This window comes from Primulina eburnea, unplaced genomic scaffold, assembly GCF_022965805.1.
Source record: "Primulina eburnea isolate SZY01 unplaced genomic scaffold, ASM2296580v1 ctg567_ERROPOS1000000, whole genome shotgun sequence".
Lineage (NCBI taxonomy): Eukaryota > Viridiplantae > Streptophyta > Magnoliopsida > Lamiales > Gesneriaceae > Primulina > Primulina eburnea.
In genome coordinates this window covers 120,024-136,070 of record NW_027331354.1, presented here as the reverse complement: position 1 = coordinate 136,070, position 16,047 = coordinate 120,024, and the positions used below count along the sequence as shown (strand labels likewise).

The window sequence follows — 16,047 nt, the reverse complement described above, 5'->3', positions numbered from 1 at the left end:
TATAAATAGAGCACTCATTTGTGAATGAAATAACAATTGAGTTGAGAGAAAAATATTATAAAGTGTGTAGTTTGATAATTTTGAGAGTTTGAGATTTTTACTTTTTACCGTAAATTTTTACTTTTTCACAACAATAATAATAATTTATACACGTTTTTTTAATTATTTTATTAAATGCTTAATTTTATGTTTAATTTAATAATAAGTTATAGAAATCAGTGATGAGTCATAGTGCAATTTGAGATGGATAATATTGAAAATAAATTGTGAAATTTTTTGAAATAAAATATCGATGTAAGAGTAATTTGGAAAACAAAAGATGATGTCCTCTAGGTGACAGATTCTTTATATAATAATAATAATAATAATACTTACATTAAATCTCGCCAAATCCGGGAAATATAAGCATTATTTGAGTTCAATAATTTGAAATACAAAATAAACAAATATATAAACACCAACTCAAAGTGCTTTTCATAAATATTGCCCAATAAATTCTTTTACCTACTATTACAATTGATATGATTTATATATAAAGTCATGAGGACGATGAAGAAGCCACCACAAACTCCATGATACGTGTAGAATACGACGACGTTCACACGGGCACCACCACCACCACCACCACCGGAAAAGTGTTTCTACGTGCACTTACCGGAGCCTCTGCGACCTATATATGTGCATAGAGAAGCTCCGGATGGTGGCACGGGACCTCGCGGAAGAGACCCTCGTAACGAAACCGGTAGCCATTGATGCATGCCCCCCAAAGGCTTCATACCATTTGCTTGGTGCAAAGTAATGATCATCATAAAGAAACAAAGATAGAAAATGAACAATGAAGCACTACTTGGCTTTCCGCAGCGCGCATATGAGCTTTCCGCAGCGCGCATCGCACACTACAAAGTTAAAAGCTGTTAAAAGTTCAAGATTATCCGCGGCGTACATTGCATCGCACTTCCTACACAAAATCATCTTTCTTGGGGTTACATGAAAACCCTAAGTTGGAAGTGGAGAAGGATGCCAATGAAAAGAAAATGAGTGGGTGCATGTTGTTTATATATAGGCATGGGATAATTTTTTTTATTTTTTAAATTTAAGTATTTTAATTTTAATGTATTTATAAAATTATTTTCTATAGTATACGTTAGTTTTTTATTTTATATATTGTTTTTTAATTTTTAAATTTTTTTTAGTTTATATGAATTGTTATATGAGTAGGTCTCTTGTGAGAGAGTCTCACGAATCTTTATCTGTGAGACGAGTCAACCCTATTGATATTCACAATAAAAAATAATACTCTTAACATAAAAAAAAGTAATATTTTTTCATGGATGACTCAAATAAGATATTCGTTTCACAACCTGAGACCGTCACATACAATTTTTTACCTTGTTACATCATATTACGAGGATTTGACTTGACCTATTTGTTTTATTCATTATTCCTTAAATTGATATTCTGACCTTAGACCACAGTACGTACAAATTTGAATCCAAACATCCCTTAGTGTCCATCAAATTACGAAGTGGACATCCTATTCCAGAGGAAGATAGGTAATTAGCCTTCGATTTCGGAATTGAAAATTTCGATTTCAATTTAAAAAAATCGAACTAAGATCAAATCATTTTGATCGATTCCGATTTTGATTCCGATTTGGTTACAATATGATGGAAAAAAATTAATGATATGACCAATATGATGGAAAAAAATAGGGGAAATTTTTAATTCGTACAAACCAAGTAGTTTAAACTATATGAATTAAGTTATCTATGTGTAACGAAGTTTTTACAACTTAATAATAATTTAAGTCTTTGGTTTTGATTTTGATTATAGTTATTTCTTTGAAACCAAAAAAATGGTTTTGGTTCGAGATTCAAGAGATACTTCTGTTTGAACTTTGAATGCCATTTTGCTCTCATGATCCCTATAACCATCCTATTCTTTTTTTATATAATTTTTTTTAAAAAAATCGAAATACACGTGATTCATGTGTTACAAACGTGGATGTCTTTCGTAGAAAGACAATTATATTATTGCATTTCAACACATAATATATATAATGTTAGGATCAAGCGTTTATCATTAGGGCAAAAACTATGGCTGTTAGTCAAGGCGAAACTTTATTTCCTTATACTTGTTCCAGCGCAGAGTGTACCTATTTGGGTGCTAATGGATCGGATTGTTAGGCTCGTGAGTCCGGGGAGGTACGTGTCTATCTACTGATTTTATCTCATATCACTTAAAGATCGGTCTTATCTTTTTCCTATCGTCGGCCATGTCCCAAACAGAGCAATATTACCCACTAAGATCTGATGTCACTTTTTTACGGTTCATTTATCCAACCAAATCAAGCAACACAACGTCAACAGCTTGGCGTGCGAGAACTTCTCAGGAAGTCATTCATCTCAATACTACTCTCACTCATGCACGCTTAACCCAACATAGAATAATCGAATCCATTTGCATCACATGTCGATCTCTATCGTAATAAAATAATTATTGCACCTCAAAATATATATATATATATATATATAATAATAATAATAATAATAATAATAATAATAATAATAATAATAATTGAATCAATTTGCAATTATTTCCAAAAATTAGGCTGACGTTCCAATGCATGACCTAATACTAGTGTTGAAAAACCAAGGGGCATATAATAGTTGATTGATTGTCTAATAAAAAACTTTGAATTATATATATAATTTTTAAAAAAGTTTTAAAATTTACCTTTTGAAATATATTACGTATTTTGAAATTGCTATTCCGACTGTAATCAAAATAATAAATTTTGGAATAATTCAAAATATATTAGTTGAAGTTTTAAAATTTTTATTTTCAAATATCAAAACATTACAATCATTAAGTCAGTTTGATTATTTCTAAAGAATAAATTTTGAAAAATCAAGTTAATCTTAAAGATATAAATGATATTAAATAATATGTACTGAGGTTTGAAAACTTTATTATAAATAAATGTCATTAAATATAATTGATATATTAGTTAAACTAATTGTCAATGTTTTGCTTTTGCATTACATTTAATATTTGAAGAGGGAAACAAATTAAAGAGACATTAATTGATTGGAGGCAAAGTCCAAGCTAATAATAAATTCTGACTAGGAATAATGTTGGATAAACAAAATTTGAATATTTATTCTATGTTGGGTGTGTAGACCATGGTTTCAAGGTTGAGTTAATAAATTGATCATTCAATTTGTCACGCTCCGAGCCCGAGCCCGCGCTTGCGTGACTGCACAATGGGCTCTATAGCAACTATTTCGTATTCGTCCTCGCTTTACGAAAATCATTAACTCAAGTTGCTACAGAAGTCAATTGTAAGCCATAATAAACTCATTTTTAAGATGTGGGACAAGGGTATCACAATCACTCATCCTTCAGAACACGACGTCCTCGTCGCGGCCTAACCCCTCGATCCACCAGCACCGAGAATTTAGAGGTGGCTTCCGTCATGTAGCACTTTGCCCAGCAGGTTCAAGAGGTGGCTCTCATGCACGTAACACTTTGCCACGCATAGCACTTATTTCTTGGTGTTCCATGCCGGTGACCGGCTCTGATATCATTCTGTCACGCCTCGAGCCCGAGCCTGCGTGACTGCACAATGGGCTCTATAGCAACTACTTCGTATTCGTCCTCGCTTTACGAAAATGATTAACCCAAGTTGCTACAGAAGTCCATTGTAAGCCATAATAAACTCATTTTAAATATTTCATTTTTAAGATGTGGAATAAGAGTATCACACAATTAATTTATACAAAAATGCGAAAATAACTCGAGATGATGCAATAAATGTTTTGTTCAAATTGATAAGAATGCATAAAAATATATTAAGGAAAGTGTTTGAATACTACACTATAAGACTTGGTTTTATAAAAACATGTTCTACTAACTCACTCCACAACCTCAATTAAAATTCCAAGCATGCTTAGTAAGTCAGGCGACGGTATTTTACCCCGTCGCTAGTAGCGACGGTTTACAGAAGCCGTTGCCATTAGCAACGGTTTATAAAAATACCGTTGCCGATCCTGTTTGGCGACGGTTTAATGTAACCCGTCGCTATTAGCGACGGTTTGTTTTCACGCCGTCGCTAATGGCGACGGGTTTTCTCAAAACCGTCGCAAGATGTCTTTTTATACCGAGGTTCGCGAACATCATCTTCAGCGATTTTCGCCTTTCTTCTCTGGTAGTAGCGAAACTCTTTCATTTTTTTCGCAGTTTCGGTTTTTTTACTTTGTAGGAACAGTTTTTCAAATTAATTTCGTAGATTTGCTCGTCGGTCTGATCATCCAGTGTTACGTGGATCTGCATATCTTCGCACACGTCAGGTTTAAAGCGTTTTCTTTACCGTAAATTTAATATTTAATTTTAATTTTAGCGTAGTATTTTATTTATGAATTTTAGTGTAGTAGGACCGACCATTGAGAAATTTTATGGAAATAGAAGAGGAAGCTTTTTGTTTTGGTAAATTTACATAACCGTCGCTAGCCTCTGTTTTTTTTGGAGTGCCCTAAGTCCTAAGATCTGGTGTCACTATTTTACGGTTCACTTAGTCAACCAAATCAACCGGCACAACGTCAGCAGTTTGACGCATGAGAACTTCCCAGGAGGTCATCAATCACAGTACTACTCTCACTCATGCCTCTCACTCATGCACGGTTAACCGAACATATAATAATTGAATCCATTTGCATCACATATCGATCTCTTTCGTAATGAGACCATTATTGCACCTCTATATGTATATGTGTGTGTGTGTATATATATATATAATTGAATACATTTTCAATTATTTTAAAAAATTAGGCCGACGTTCCAATGCATGACCTAATACTAGTGTTGAAAAACCAAGGGCATATAATAGTTGATTGATCGTCTAGATAAAAACTTTGAATTATATATATAATTTCTAAAATGTTTTAAAATTTACCTTTGAAATATATTACATATTTTGAAATCGCTACTCCGACTCTAATCAAAATAATAAATTTTGGAATAATTCAAAATATACTAGTTGAAATTAAAGTTTTAAAAATTTAAATTTATTTTCAAATATCAAAACATTACAATCATTAAGTCAATTTGATTATTTCTAAAGAATAAATTTTGAAAAATCGAATTAATCTTAAAGATATAAATGATATTAAAATAATATGTACTGAGGTTTGGAAACTTTATTATAAATAAATGTCATTAAATATAATTGATATATTAGTTAAACTAATTGCCAATGTTTTGCTTTTGCGTTACAGAAGACAGAAACAAATTAATGAGACATTAATTGATTCGAGGCAAAGTCCAAGCTAATAATAAATTCTGATTAGGAATAATGTTGGATAAACAAAATTTGAATATTTATTCTATGTTGGGTGTGTAGACCATCGTTTCAAGGTTGAGTTAATAAATTGACCAGTTTTCAACTAAGCCACAACCTCAGTTAAAAACTCATAGCTTGCTTAGTAAGTCAGCACGACACGCCCGAACTGACATCGATCATCCAGACGATAAGCCTGGGGATCTACTATCGGTCCACCAAAAGACAAATTTTCTTATCAACTCTAGCTTCTTCACCTATTCTTCTTCTCTCTAAGAGTATATCCGGTCTTGAAGATTGAGTCTGCCGTTTCATACATGCAATGAAAATAATTTTTTGACACAAAAATAATACTTTGTAATTCAAATAAGTATATATATAACACAACACACTTTTGATAGACTTTTAACTCAAAACATCATTTATTATACATTATTCCTTCATAACATAACTAGTAAAAATTACTTTTGCAGCGAAAAATTATAGTTTGAATATAAAAAATAATATTATTTATGAGTCATGTTGGAAATCTGTTTCATAAAGTTGACATGTGAGAATGTCTCAGGAGAGATATTGTGATATGGGTTTAGATAACAGGTCAAATCATCCAAGTAGTGTTTGGAGCATTCCAAAAACTTGGGGATCCAACTACAAGAAGATAGGTAGTCTGATACAAAACTGCTTTGGTATCTTTCAGCTTTATTTTATTTTTGAAGGGAATTTAACATAGAGTACGAGAGTGGATTGGAATCAACGCTCTTTAGGCTCTTACTCTTTCGAGATTATTCCCAAAAAGAAAAATAAAAAATAAATAGGTATGGAAACTATAATTGTAAATCAGGATCGAATCTATGGAAGCATTGGTTTGTACATTCCTTTTAATCACGACTCTAGGGATAATTTTTTTCGCTATCTTTTCTCGAGAACTACCTAAAGTTCCACCTAAAAAGTGAAATTATTTTTCACCATCTCAATTGAAGTAACGATCCTCCCAATGATGTTTGATGGGTCAAATTTGAGTTGAGTATTTCGTGATCCGATTCAGATTCAATAAAATAATATGAGTTTTAGAATTTGCGTAAAATTTGAATAGTTGTGATCATCTGTATGTTTCATGCGATCTTCAAAAGCCATTTTTTTTTATTTATTTAAAATTCTTCAATTTTTAGTCATTCTTTTTTCTCCACAAAAAAATTATAATTTTCGAGTGTTAGCCCGAAATTTCAAAAAAATATTTTATTCGATATCATATTAAAAGAATTATTTATTATATTCCCAACCTATTTTCTAGAAATTTCTGTACTCGAAAATGAAAAAAAAAATACTTACTCATATATAATTCTCAATTTTTACCACATTTTCATTAATTTATTAAAATTTCATTGTTATTTTAAAAATAAAACTATAATAAAAAATGAATTAGGGCAAATTGGATACGGCCTAGTTCGAACCAATCGTGAACCGGTTGGATTATATCAATCCGACCGAACTAAAATTGAGCTATAAATAAATAAATAAAACCAAGAAAAAGGGGGAAAAACCTAGGCTAAGAAAAATATCAAATTTCATTGAACGGAAACGCGATTTCCCCTTCGAAATCGATTGTATGTAGTTTCTGATTCCTCATTTTGTAGTTGCCGTTTTGTTTTCTTTCTTAATCGATTGTAAATTTTGTAGGTCATGAACATGAGTTTGATTCCGCTTGTGTTTTTGTTGATAAAGTTTAGATTTTGGATTTCTAAATCGCTATTGATCTGCCAGATGAAACTTCTTTTGTTATTAATTGCTAAGTACAATATGATTTCTGCTATTTTTGCTGTTTAGGTCATGTATGGTGCCGGTGTAATGTAATTTCTTGTTGTCGTTATCTTTAAGTTTATATTGGCGCTTAATCAGTGTGTGATTGTCCAGGAACTATTTTGAGTTTAAATTTGTCGCAGTATATGACTTGGATGTTTGTGTTTATCTTGTATCTGTATCTGGAATGGCATATTCGATCTTAGGATTGTTAGGTTGTTACTGTTGATAATCTTGTGAAGAAGCAAGCTATCTCTGCCCACGCGCTACTACTAACTTCCCCCATCTCTTTTTCAAAACTGTATTGACCTGACTTAAATTATGCTTTCTGGGTTTTTTGAATTAGGAAATTTACTCCACACATTCGTCAAAAGAAGTTTTTACGGGATCCTTAATATTGGGAAATCTTTTTGAGATTGCGATTTTGGGCGGAAATGTTTTCTGGACTTAAGTTCATACCTCGGGATCAGATCGACGAAGTAAGTTAAACTTTTCATTTGTTGTGTCTTAAATTAAAGAATTGTTTTGATTAATTGTATATTTGTGGTGACAGTTTACGCGTATGTCTAGTATCTAAATCGAGTCGTATTTACTGTAATCCTTGTTGCAAGCTTAACATAGTGGAAATACTGCTTATTTTCTGTCGTGTTAATGTGGTTTCGAGAGTGTGTCATGATATTTCCTACTACTTATGCCATTCACTGAGTTTACCAGAACTTTAATTGTTAACAACTGTGTTGACATTTAGTCAAAAGATGGAGCCACCTTGGTTGATTCTATGAAGAAGAGTGGAAAATCTACCCATATGCATGAAAAAAAAAGGAAAAATAAGCATTACTCTTGCAGTAGTTCTGACGAAGACCTAGAAAGAATAAAAAGTGGATCTAGAAAGAAAAAGAAATGGTATGATTCAGATGAGGACTTGTCTGCTAAGTCCGAGTACAGTGGTAGTCAGAGTGAATCAGAATGTGATCAGGAGAAATATAGGGTTAGGAAAAGAGAAAAGAAGAGACACAATGACAGATCAGAGAGTGAGCACAAATGTCGGTCGAGGAAGAAGTCAATCACTGTAAGAAAAGAATATTCATCAGAGGATGAATCTTTGGGTAAGTTAAGTAACAAAGAGAATAAAAAAAAGTGGAGTAACAGTGGGCTGCAGGAGGTTGAGAATTGTGGAAGTGATCACAATCCCGTGGATCATGACTTGAATGGTAAGTTTTACTCATTTATTTAATACTGTCATAGTGTCTAATATTTATGATTTTAAACATGTGTCATCTTTGATATGTTAAATCAGATGGCAACAGAAGTTCTCAATCAGGCAATGATACTGTGAGAAAAGAAATGGGATTGGAATGGATGCTACTTCAGCCAAAAGACGGTATAGAGAAAACTTGTAATAAAGCAACTCGAATTGAGGCAGAGGAAGCTCCGGCTAAAGTGGTGAGCTTATAAAATTTTGCTGGTCTCTGTTGTGACTCTGCCACAAAATAAGGTGTTACATTGCGTTGGAAACCTTTGTATATATTGTTGTTTGTAAAACCGAGAAATAGCCTAACTTGTAAGCACTTGCCTTCTCTTTATGGCAACATGCCTAGTCCAATCCCATCATGTTACATGTTTGTTTTCTAAAATATGTAATCTAACCCCCCCAAAAAACCCCACCCCCACAACAAAGGAATCAAAAGGTAAAATGCTTACATCTCATGTGGATCTCCGGTTATAATTGTTTGGTTGAATTGGAGGTGTTCACGGTTGAAAAATATTGTTCTGGGTTATGGTTATGTAAATTTACCAAAACAAGAAGCTTCCTCTTCTATTTCCATAAAATTTCGCAGTGGTCGGTCCTAGTTCTGTTATGTTTGCTTTTGGCCCTACCTCTTCTAAGGATTTGTTTTTTTTTCCTTTTTACGTACCATGTTTTATCTGCGGGAAAGAATAGAATAGTTTTTGACATTTTTAAATATTTTTTAAGCTAATGCCTTGACCTTTTACTTTGTCCATATAAATAACTGCTCATTCTTGTTTCTTTGGCGGGTGCAATTTTGTCACTTGTATCATCAACATTGTAGTTTTTTGTGTGGACGCCAAGATTTTTTATATTTTTGTAGAGACTTTGTCTAGTTTATGATAATGTTCACGTTTTGACTCTTTTGGCTTCATACTAAAGTTTTTCACTCTCTTAAGATAAAGAAGGACAATCCCAGGGAACTAAATCCTTATCTGAAAGATAATGAGAGTGGTTATCCCGAAGAAATGGAAAGGATAAAGACTGAAGGCAAACAACTTTTATCTTCTTCAACTGTTGGCGATGGAGGTGCCAGCTGGAGGCTTAAAGCTTTGAAAAGAGCCCAAGAGCAAGCAGCTCGTGAAGGAAAGAAACTCCAGGAGGTATTGTAGTATGACCTGATTACATAACAATTTATCGACTATTATCGTTTCTTCTTAATCTATTAGTTCGTCAACAGGTTGTTGAAGATCGTTGGGGTTCTATGGGTCAATTGGCCGCATCAGTGGCTTCTCGTAATGTTGCACCGACTCTTGCTCATCTGCATGCTATAAAGAAAAGGAAAGGGTTGGTAAAGGAGGAACGGGGTAATATAGCTGAAGAAATTGGTAGAACCTCGCAGGTAATGGTCCACCAGATCTCAAGATATCATTGAAGCTAGTTTGTACATGTTATATAATCATTCAAATCACATTTAATATTTTCATCGCAGCAAAGTTATGGTATTTGTAACCAAGTTATTATGATTTTGTTTCCTTCTTTTTGTCCAACCTAAAATGGGTGTTCACTCTCAACTATGTTGCATGAATCGGCAAAATAACTTGTTACATTCTCTTACCAGTATAAGTCAAATGAAAATAGTCTTTTCGCCTTTTGAAAGTTGAAACTACATTAAAATATTGTTTTCATTATTAGCCAAGGCCCTGAAGAAAGATGATTTCTTCACACTGACTCTGTCTTTGGATTGCATCAGGATTCTGAGAGGAGAAATGGGGAAGATATTCTCCCTCGACATAAAATGAGAGTTCCCAAAGTTCAAGATTCTTTATCTTGGGGGAAGCGGGGACATAAAAATCTATCAACTGAGGATACTGCTCTTGTCTCTGCTGCTATGTCGGAATTGAATAAATTCTCCAATGATGGAAGTTTCATGGATAAATTTATGCCCCAGAAAGATGCTGATTCTGGTGGTCGTGGCAATTCTTCATCTCTAGCGTTTGAACACAGAGTAGAACATAAATCTGTTAAATTTGAAGACGAGATAACAACAGAAGATGTATCAGTGAAGCCATCAATTAGTGCTAATCAGTTGGCTGCCAAAGCCTTGCAGCTTCGAATGAAAGGAAAACACGAGGAAGCAGAAGAGCTGCTGGTATAAATTGATGCTTTTACTATTGTATTTTCTTGTCTTCATTGAATGCTTTACAAATTCCATGGCATTCCCCTGAAAAATTTCCTGAAGGTTATTCACATATGATACTTCTCAAATTTGTACAGGGAGACAAACATGTGTCTTTAAGCGTTGTTGATGTTTTCCTCTGCTGCAGTCAATGCTCGACTCCAATATGGCTCACATTAAGAAATTTTTGTCAACTTGCTTCCTTGTATAGTTGTTTTTATCATCTATGATTCCGGTGCTCATTGAATTCTCACGGTCATGAATGTAGAGATCTTCCGACATTTCTAAAGGCGGTGTGTTGTGCAGATTTACATGTGCTATAGGTTAGGATGAACAAGGAGAAAGATATATTGCAGTTGTAATTGGAAGTATATTTTATATCCGTTTGATTGATTTAGAAAGAGTTGTTATATAATTATACAGTGTTTCTTATTCTTATGGACTCTAGTAGTTAGGTGTTAGATAATTATACAGTGTTTCTTATTCTTATGGACTCTAGTAGTTAGGTGGTATTTGTAGGTTACTGGACCAATAAGCAATTCTAAAATTAGTATTAGTGGGCTATTTCAATATGTAGGTTTTTGTTTGTTTTTTTTTTTTGGGAAAAAATTGAATACGTGGTATAATATAAGATGACAATTTGATGACTATTTAGTTTGATCTAATTAGTGATGCCTGTATTTTTTATTATTTTCGTTCTTAGCTAATAATATTAAAATGTTGATTCAATTTTGTTATAAATAAAATAAAATAAAATAAAATATTCAGCATGTCATTGCCATGTGTTTCCCTAATCGTGAAAATTTGTTGGTTTGGCCTTATCTGCATCTGTGTCTTGTTATGTCACCGTGTCCGTGTCATTGATGTTACATACTCCATTGTGGGCAGTAAGATATGTTGCCTTAGCTTATCTTCCCCATATTGTGAGATATATCAACTCTCCGTTTTCATATTTTTGGGAATGATTTGAAGGGTGCTTATCTTGCATACGCCCTTGCAATAGTAATACAAAAATGTCGGTGAGTAAGTAATGCAGCTTTTTAGCGTTTGCATCCTCCCTTTTTTAAGAAACTTGAATGTGATTTCTAGAACCCCGGGTGTTAAGCAATCTAATTTGTTTCTATTTCATTCTTAATCAGAAAGAAGCTGAGAAGATGAAAGTGAAGCATGATACTGAAAATTCGTCTTATAAAATGCCAATTGATGGAACCACAAGCCGGTAATGTACCCTAAAAATAATGTCTAATATTGCGGTTTTATATCTTGTAATTCAAAATCTTATATTGCTCTCTCCACCTGGGTATTATGTTTAGGCGCATCCTGCACGATGTCTCTTCAAGGCAAAAGAAAAAAGAGGAGGATGCCGATTTGAATCTAGCTAAAAAAATAATGCATAATCAGCGATTCAGCATATCTGGTCAGGCAGATGACGAATATGATTATGATGATGGTCCTAGGACAAAGACTCGGAAGAAAGGAGGGGGTGATAACTGTAAATCCTCTGAGATAACTAATTCCGCAAAGCGCTTAATGACTCAACAGGACCGCTGCCAGTTCTGTTTTGAAAATCCAACAAGACCCAAGCATCTGGCCATTGCCATTGCAAACTTTACCTACTTGTCACTGCCTCAAATGCAACCTATTGTCGCAGGTCATTGTTACATCGTGACCTTGCAGGTATACTCGTATGTTTGTGTAGAAAATATGTGTTCTTTTTTACTCTCTTTCCAATCAGAAGTGTTCAACTTATTATACTTGTACTAATTGGGTTCTGACCTATCCCGAGATATTGTCGTTTTAGTGCAATTTTTTCTGTGTGTTAAGCCGTGTCTCTTCTTTTTCTTTCATGTTCTGGATCTGTTGGCTTCATTCTTAACTATTGTTTGCGCATTCATATAGTCAGAGGACTTCAAATACACTTTCAACTAATGTTGAAGAATGTGTTTAGTGTTATGTTAATCAGAATAAAATATCAAGTGTCCAGTTGCTTTCCCTTTTGCATAATTCTATAAATTTCCGCTATTGTAAGTAGTTAACCGCTCTTTTACCTGAGAAAGGAGATGGTTACATGTTCTATTGTTTTGTGATAAAATGTGATAAATGGAGACGACTTAAATTGTTGTTTTCTGGCCTTTTCACCTGTGCAGCATGAATCTTCCACAAGAACTGTTGACGATAATGTGTGGGATGAAATTCGAAACTTCAAGAAATGCTTAATAATGATGTTCTCAAAGCAGGAAAGGGATGTTGTTTTTCTTGAGACAGTATTGGGTTTGGCGCGTCAAAGGCGCCACTGTTTGGTAGAGTGTGTTCCTTTGCCTCGGGAAATCGCAAAGCAGGCACCTGTTTACTTCAAGAAGGTCAGCTCGTCTGGCATGAACTTTCGTGAACGCTGATTTTCCTTGCAATAATAATATGAAAGGAATAAAAGGATCATTTCTTAAGATTTTTGTTTTCCCGTTTTCGCACTGTATAATTCTTGAGATTTATACGCCTAAGGATATCGTGGAAAAGTGTGTCCAGAGAGTATAATCTTGTAGATTCTTGTTTTTTGCAGGCAATTGATGAAGCTGAAGATGAATGGAGCCAACACAACGCCAAAAAGCTCATCGACACGAGCGTCAAAGGTCTACGAAATTCAGTTCCCAAGAATTTCCCTTATTTTCATGTCGAATTCGGCCTCGACAAGGGATTTGTTCATGTTATCGATGATGAAAAGGGTTTCAAAAGTAGCTTCGGTCTCGACATTATAAGAGGTATGTTACAATTGCCAGCAGAAGACATGCATCGACGCTGGAGGCACGAGTCTTTGGACAGGCAAAAACAAGCTGTCGCTAGTTTTGCCAGCGACTGGGAACCTTTTGACTGGACAAAGCAGCTCGACTAATTATATTTCCAGCACTTTAAGTTGTATTTTTGTGGTTATTAAATTGAAAAAATTAGAAAACCAGCCTGCATTTTACATGTTCGAGTAAAGAGATTTGATCATATAAATTTTATTCGACATTGATACTTATCTAATAATACCCAAATTATCATCATTTTCTTTGTTCTTACCCTCAAATTTTTTGTTTGTTTATGCCTTGATTGTTTGTTTTTATCCAAATGATATTAATAAAAATAATTTATTATTTATTGAACCATCTTATCGTTTGGTTGATTGGCTCAAGTCATATTTTCCTACTTTTAGTCAATAATAAATATTAAAAACTTGTTTGGCTATTCCTTCCTTTTCCTTTATTTTCCAAAAACTATTTCCCACATGTTTTTCAAGGTATATTGAACTAAACTATGATCTTTTATATTGCTAAATTTTGCAAAAAATAAAAAATCATTTGAGACGGGTTTATGAATCTACTTTATGAGATTGATATTTTATTTGAGTTTTCAATAAAAAAAATATTTTTTTATTGGAATCTAAAAAGAACTACTATTTATATTATGTTGATAAAGTTTCTCAATTAAAGTTAAAAATTTAAACCGTGGATTTATTATAATAAAATGTTATAAATGAAAAGAATTTGGAGACTTTTTCTCAATTTGTCACCATATGTAATACTCTTTATGTAACGCCCCGAAAATTTAAAGGTCAACGCGAACCACATGCGTGCAATTATTAAATTCTTTGTGTAATTTAATTGTTTGTTTTAATTGCATTAATTAATTATGTGGTGTTATATTTTCTACATGGTTGCATTAAAATGTATTTTTAAAGTTTATTCGAGTTGTGATCGAGGAACGGAGACCGAGGGCTGAAAAAAATAGAAAATGTTTTTATTAAATAATTTAAAATAATTATTTAAAATATGATTGTGGGTTTTTCTTATTTTTCAAAAAAAAGATTCAAAAAAAGGTTTTGAGGTGATTTATACGCCGAGACGTAAATTTTATCGGTGTTGATTTTTCAACAAAAATACGAACTTTTTTGGCAACACGGATATTAAATTCACAAATTTATTTAAACAAAATTATTATAATATTTTAATTAATTCTAATAAAGCACTAATAAACCTAAATTACCTACTTAATGAGCCTAAGCTTAATTAAGGATTAATTAACTATAAAATATGGTAAACTCAATCCAAACCCACTTTACCTCAACAAATCAAACTCTCCCTTACAATTTTCACACGGCACAACACCTCCCAATTTGATAGTAAAGGTTTCGAAATTTCAAAGGGAAGAGCATCAAGTTTGCTAAAGTTTTTCAAGCTGTCGTTCCTCGTCGTCGTTCTTCGATTTGTCAACGTAAAATCGCGCGTTTAATACGCAAAGGTACGCCATATTCTCTTTTTACTCATCATCACACCATATCATGTAATTGTTTATGAATTTGCATAAAAACAAGTCACACAAGTTCTATTTTCGTAACTATGTGCATACATGCTTTAAACTTGTGTTTTTAATTCCAAAAATCATGTTTTTATGTGTGTAAAGGACTGTCATTATTAGGACTTGATCAAGCATGAATTTACACAAGTTTTAGGGTCATAAAACTCAACAAAAAAGCTTCACACGATAACAGAAACAAGCTGGAAACGAATGGAACAATTCTGGAACATAGGTGATCTTATGGTTCGGCTTTCTTGAGAGGATGGCTTGGCTTAGGTTCGGTTGGGGCCTGGACCGAGCTAAGACCAAGGGTGAGTCAAGGGAAGAGTCCTAGCCATGCTAGGACTCGAGACAAGTGGGCTGGGAGGAGTCCTATCCAAGAAGGACTCTTACCCGAGAGCATAATGAGTGGTGCGCAGGTAGTGCTTCTGTGCAGGGAAGAAAGAGGCTGGGCCAGGGGCTTTGGGCTGGGCTAGGCTAGGTCCTTAGGATCTTAGGAGGGTGCACAAGGGTCGGGCCAGGGTCTGGGACGGCTGGGCTGTCTGCTTGGGCGAGAAACGTGAGGTAGGTGTATGGCATCAAGGGTTGTGCGCAGCTGCTGTCTTGTTCAGTGGCTAACTGCAGGTGGGCTCAAGGGCTTGGGCTGGTCTGCGTATGGTCTGGGCGTGGTCCAGGGAAGGTTAGGGACAAGTGGGCTCGGTGGTGGCTCGGCTGGGAGAGTCTTAGTTGGGTTAGGAGTCCTAGACATACAAGGAAGCACACTCACACACATATGCAGATTTTTGTGTCGAGTTCCAGGAGGTTTTTGAGCGGGCCAGGGCTGTTGTTTCGGGCTGGGCTTGTTCAGTAGGGTCCCTAGGTGGGTTGGCTAGGTTTTGGTTCAAGGTGGCTCGGGCGTGACTCGAGTAAATTAGGAGATGGCTCGGTGTGTTCGGTAGGAAGTCAAAAACGAAAATTTAAAAGGCTAAAATTGAATCCACGGGTCAACGGGTGTGGCTCATGACTTGGAAGGGTAGAATAAATCATAAAAAGGTTATGTTTAAATTTTGGGATCAAAATAACGAGTTTTGGATTTAATCGCCGCACGAAACGCTAATTAACAAATTAATTGAATAGCCTAGTTTTAAGCTTCATAAAATTATGAAAAACTATATTTAAGCTTAAATAATTATT

General features: G+C 34.2%; 1 protein-coding gene across 3 annotated transcripts; it reads left to right on the top strand.

Moving 5' to 3' along the window:
• Positions 1–4,161: 4,161 nt before the first annotated feature.
• On the top strand, positions 4,162–13,583 carry LOC140821434 (uncharacterized). 3 transcript variants are annotated; one of them, XM_073181926.1, is made up of 11 exons: positions 4,162–4,352; positions 7,482–7,614; positions 7,884–8,346; positions 8,433–8,578; positions 9,329–9,526; positions 9,604–9,765; positions 10,117–10,515; positions 11,682–11,761; positions 11,856–12,219; positions 12,690–12,902; positions 13,100–13,583. In XM_073181926.1, exons 2-11 carry the CDS (start codon positions 7,570–7,572, stop codon positions 13,427–13,429), a joined length of 2,400 nt encoding a protein of 799 aa, XP_073038027.1. In that variant the 5' UTR covers positions 4,162–4,352; positions 7,482–7,569; the 3' UTR covers positions 13,430–13,583. The 3 variants fall into 3 exon arrangements, with proteins under 3 accessions (XP_073038027.1, XP_073038025.1, XP_073038024.1); XM_073181924.1 differs by having other exon boundaries at positions 4,163–4,352; positions 8,433–8,575; positions 9,323–9,526; XM_073181923.1 differs by having other exon boundaries at positions 4,164–4,352; positions 9,323–9,526.
• The last annotated feature ends 2,464 nt before the right edge of the window (positions 13,584–16,047 follow it).

What these genes read in the sequence shown, in the direction of transcription:
- LOC140821434 (XM_073181923.1), top strand. Translation starts at nt 7,570, where the DNA reads ATGTTTTCTGGACTTAAGTTCATACCTCGGGATCAGATCGACGAA. An exon ending in AGGAAGCTCCGGCTAAAGTG is followed by an intron (nt 8,579 to 9,322) that starts GTGAGCTTATAA and finishes CACTCTCTTAAG; the next exon opens with ATAAAGAAGGACAATCCCAG. An exon ending in GTTACATCGTGACCTTGCAG is followed by an intron (nt 12,220 to 12,689) that starts GTATACTCGTAT and finishes TCACCTGTGCAG; the next exon opens with CATGAATCTTCCACAAGAAC.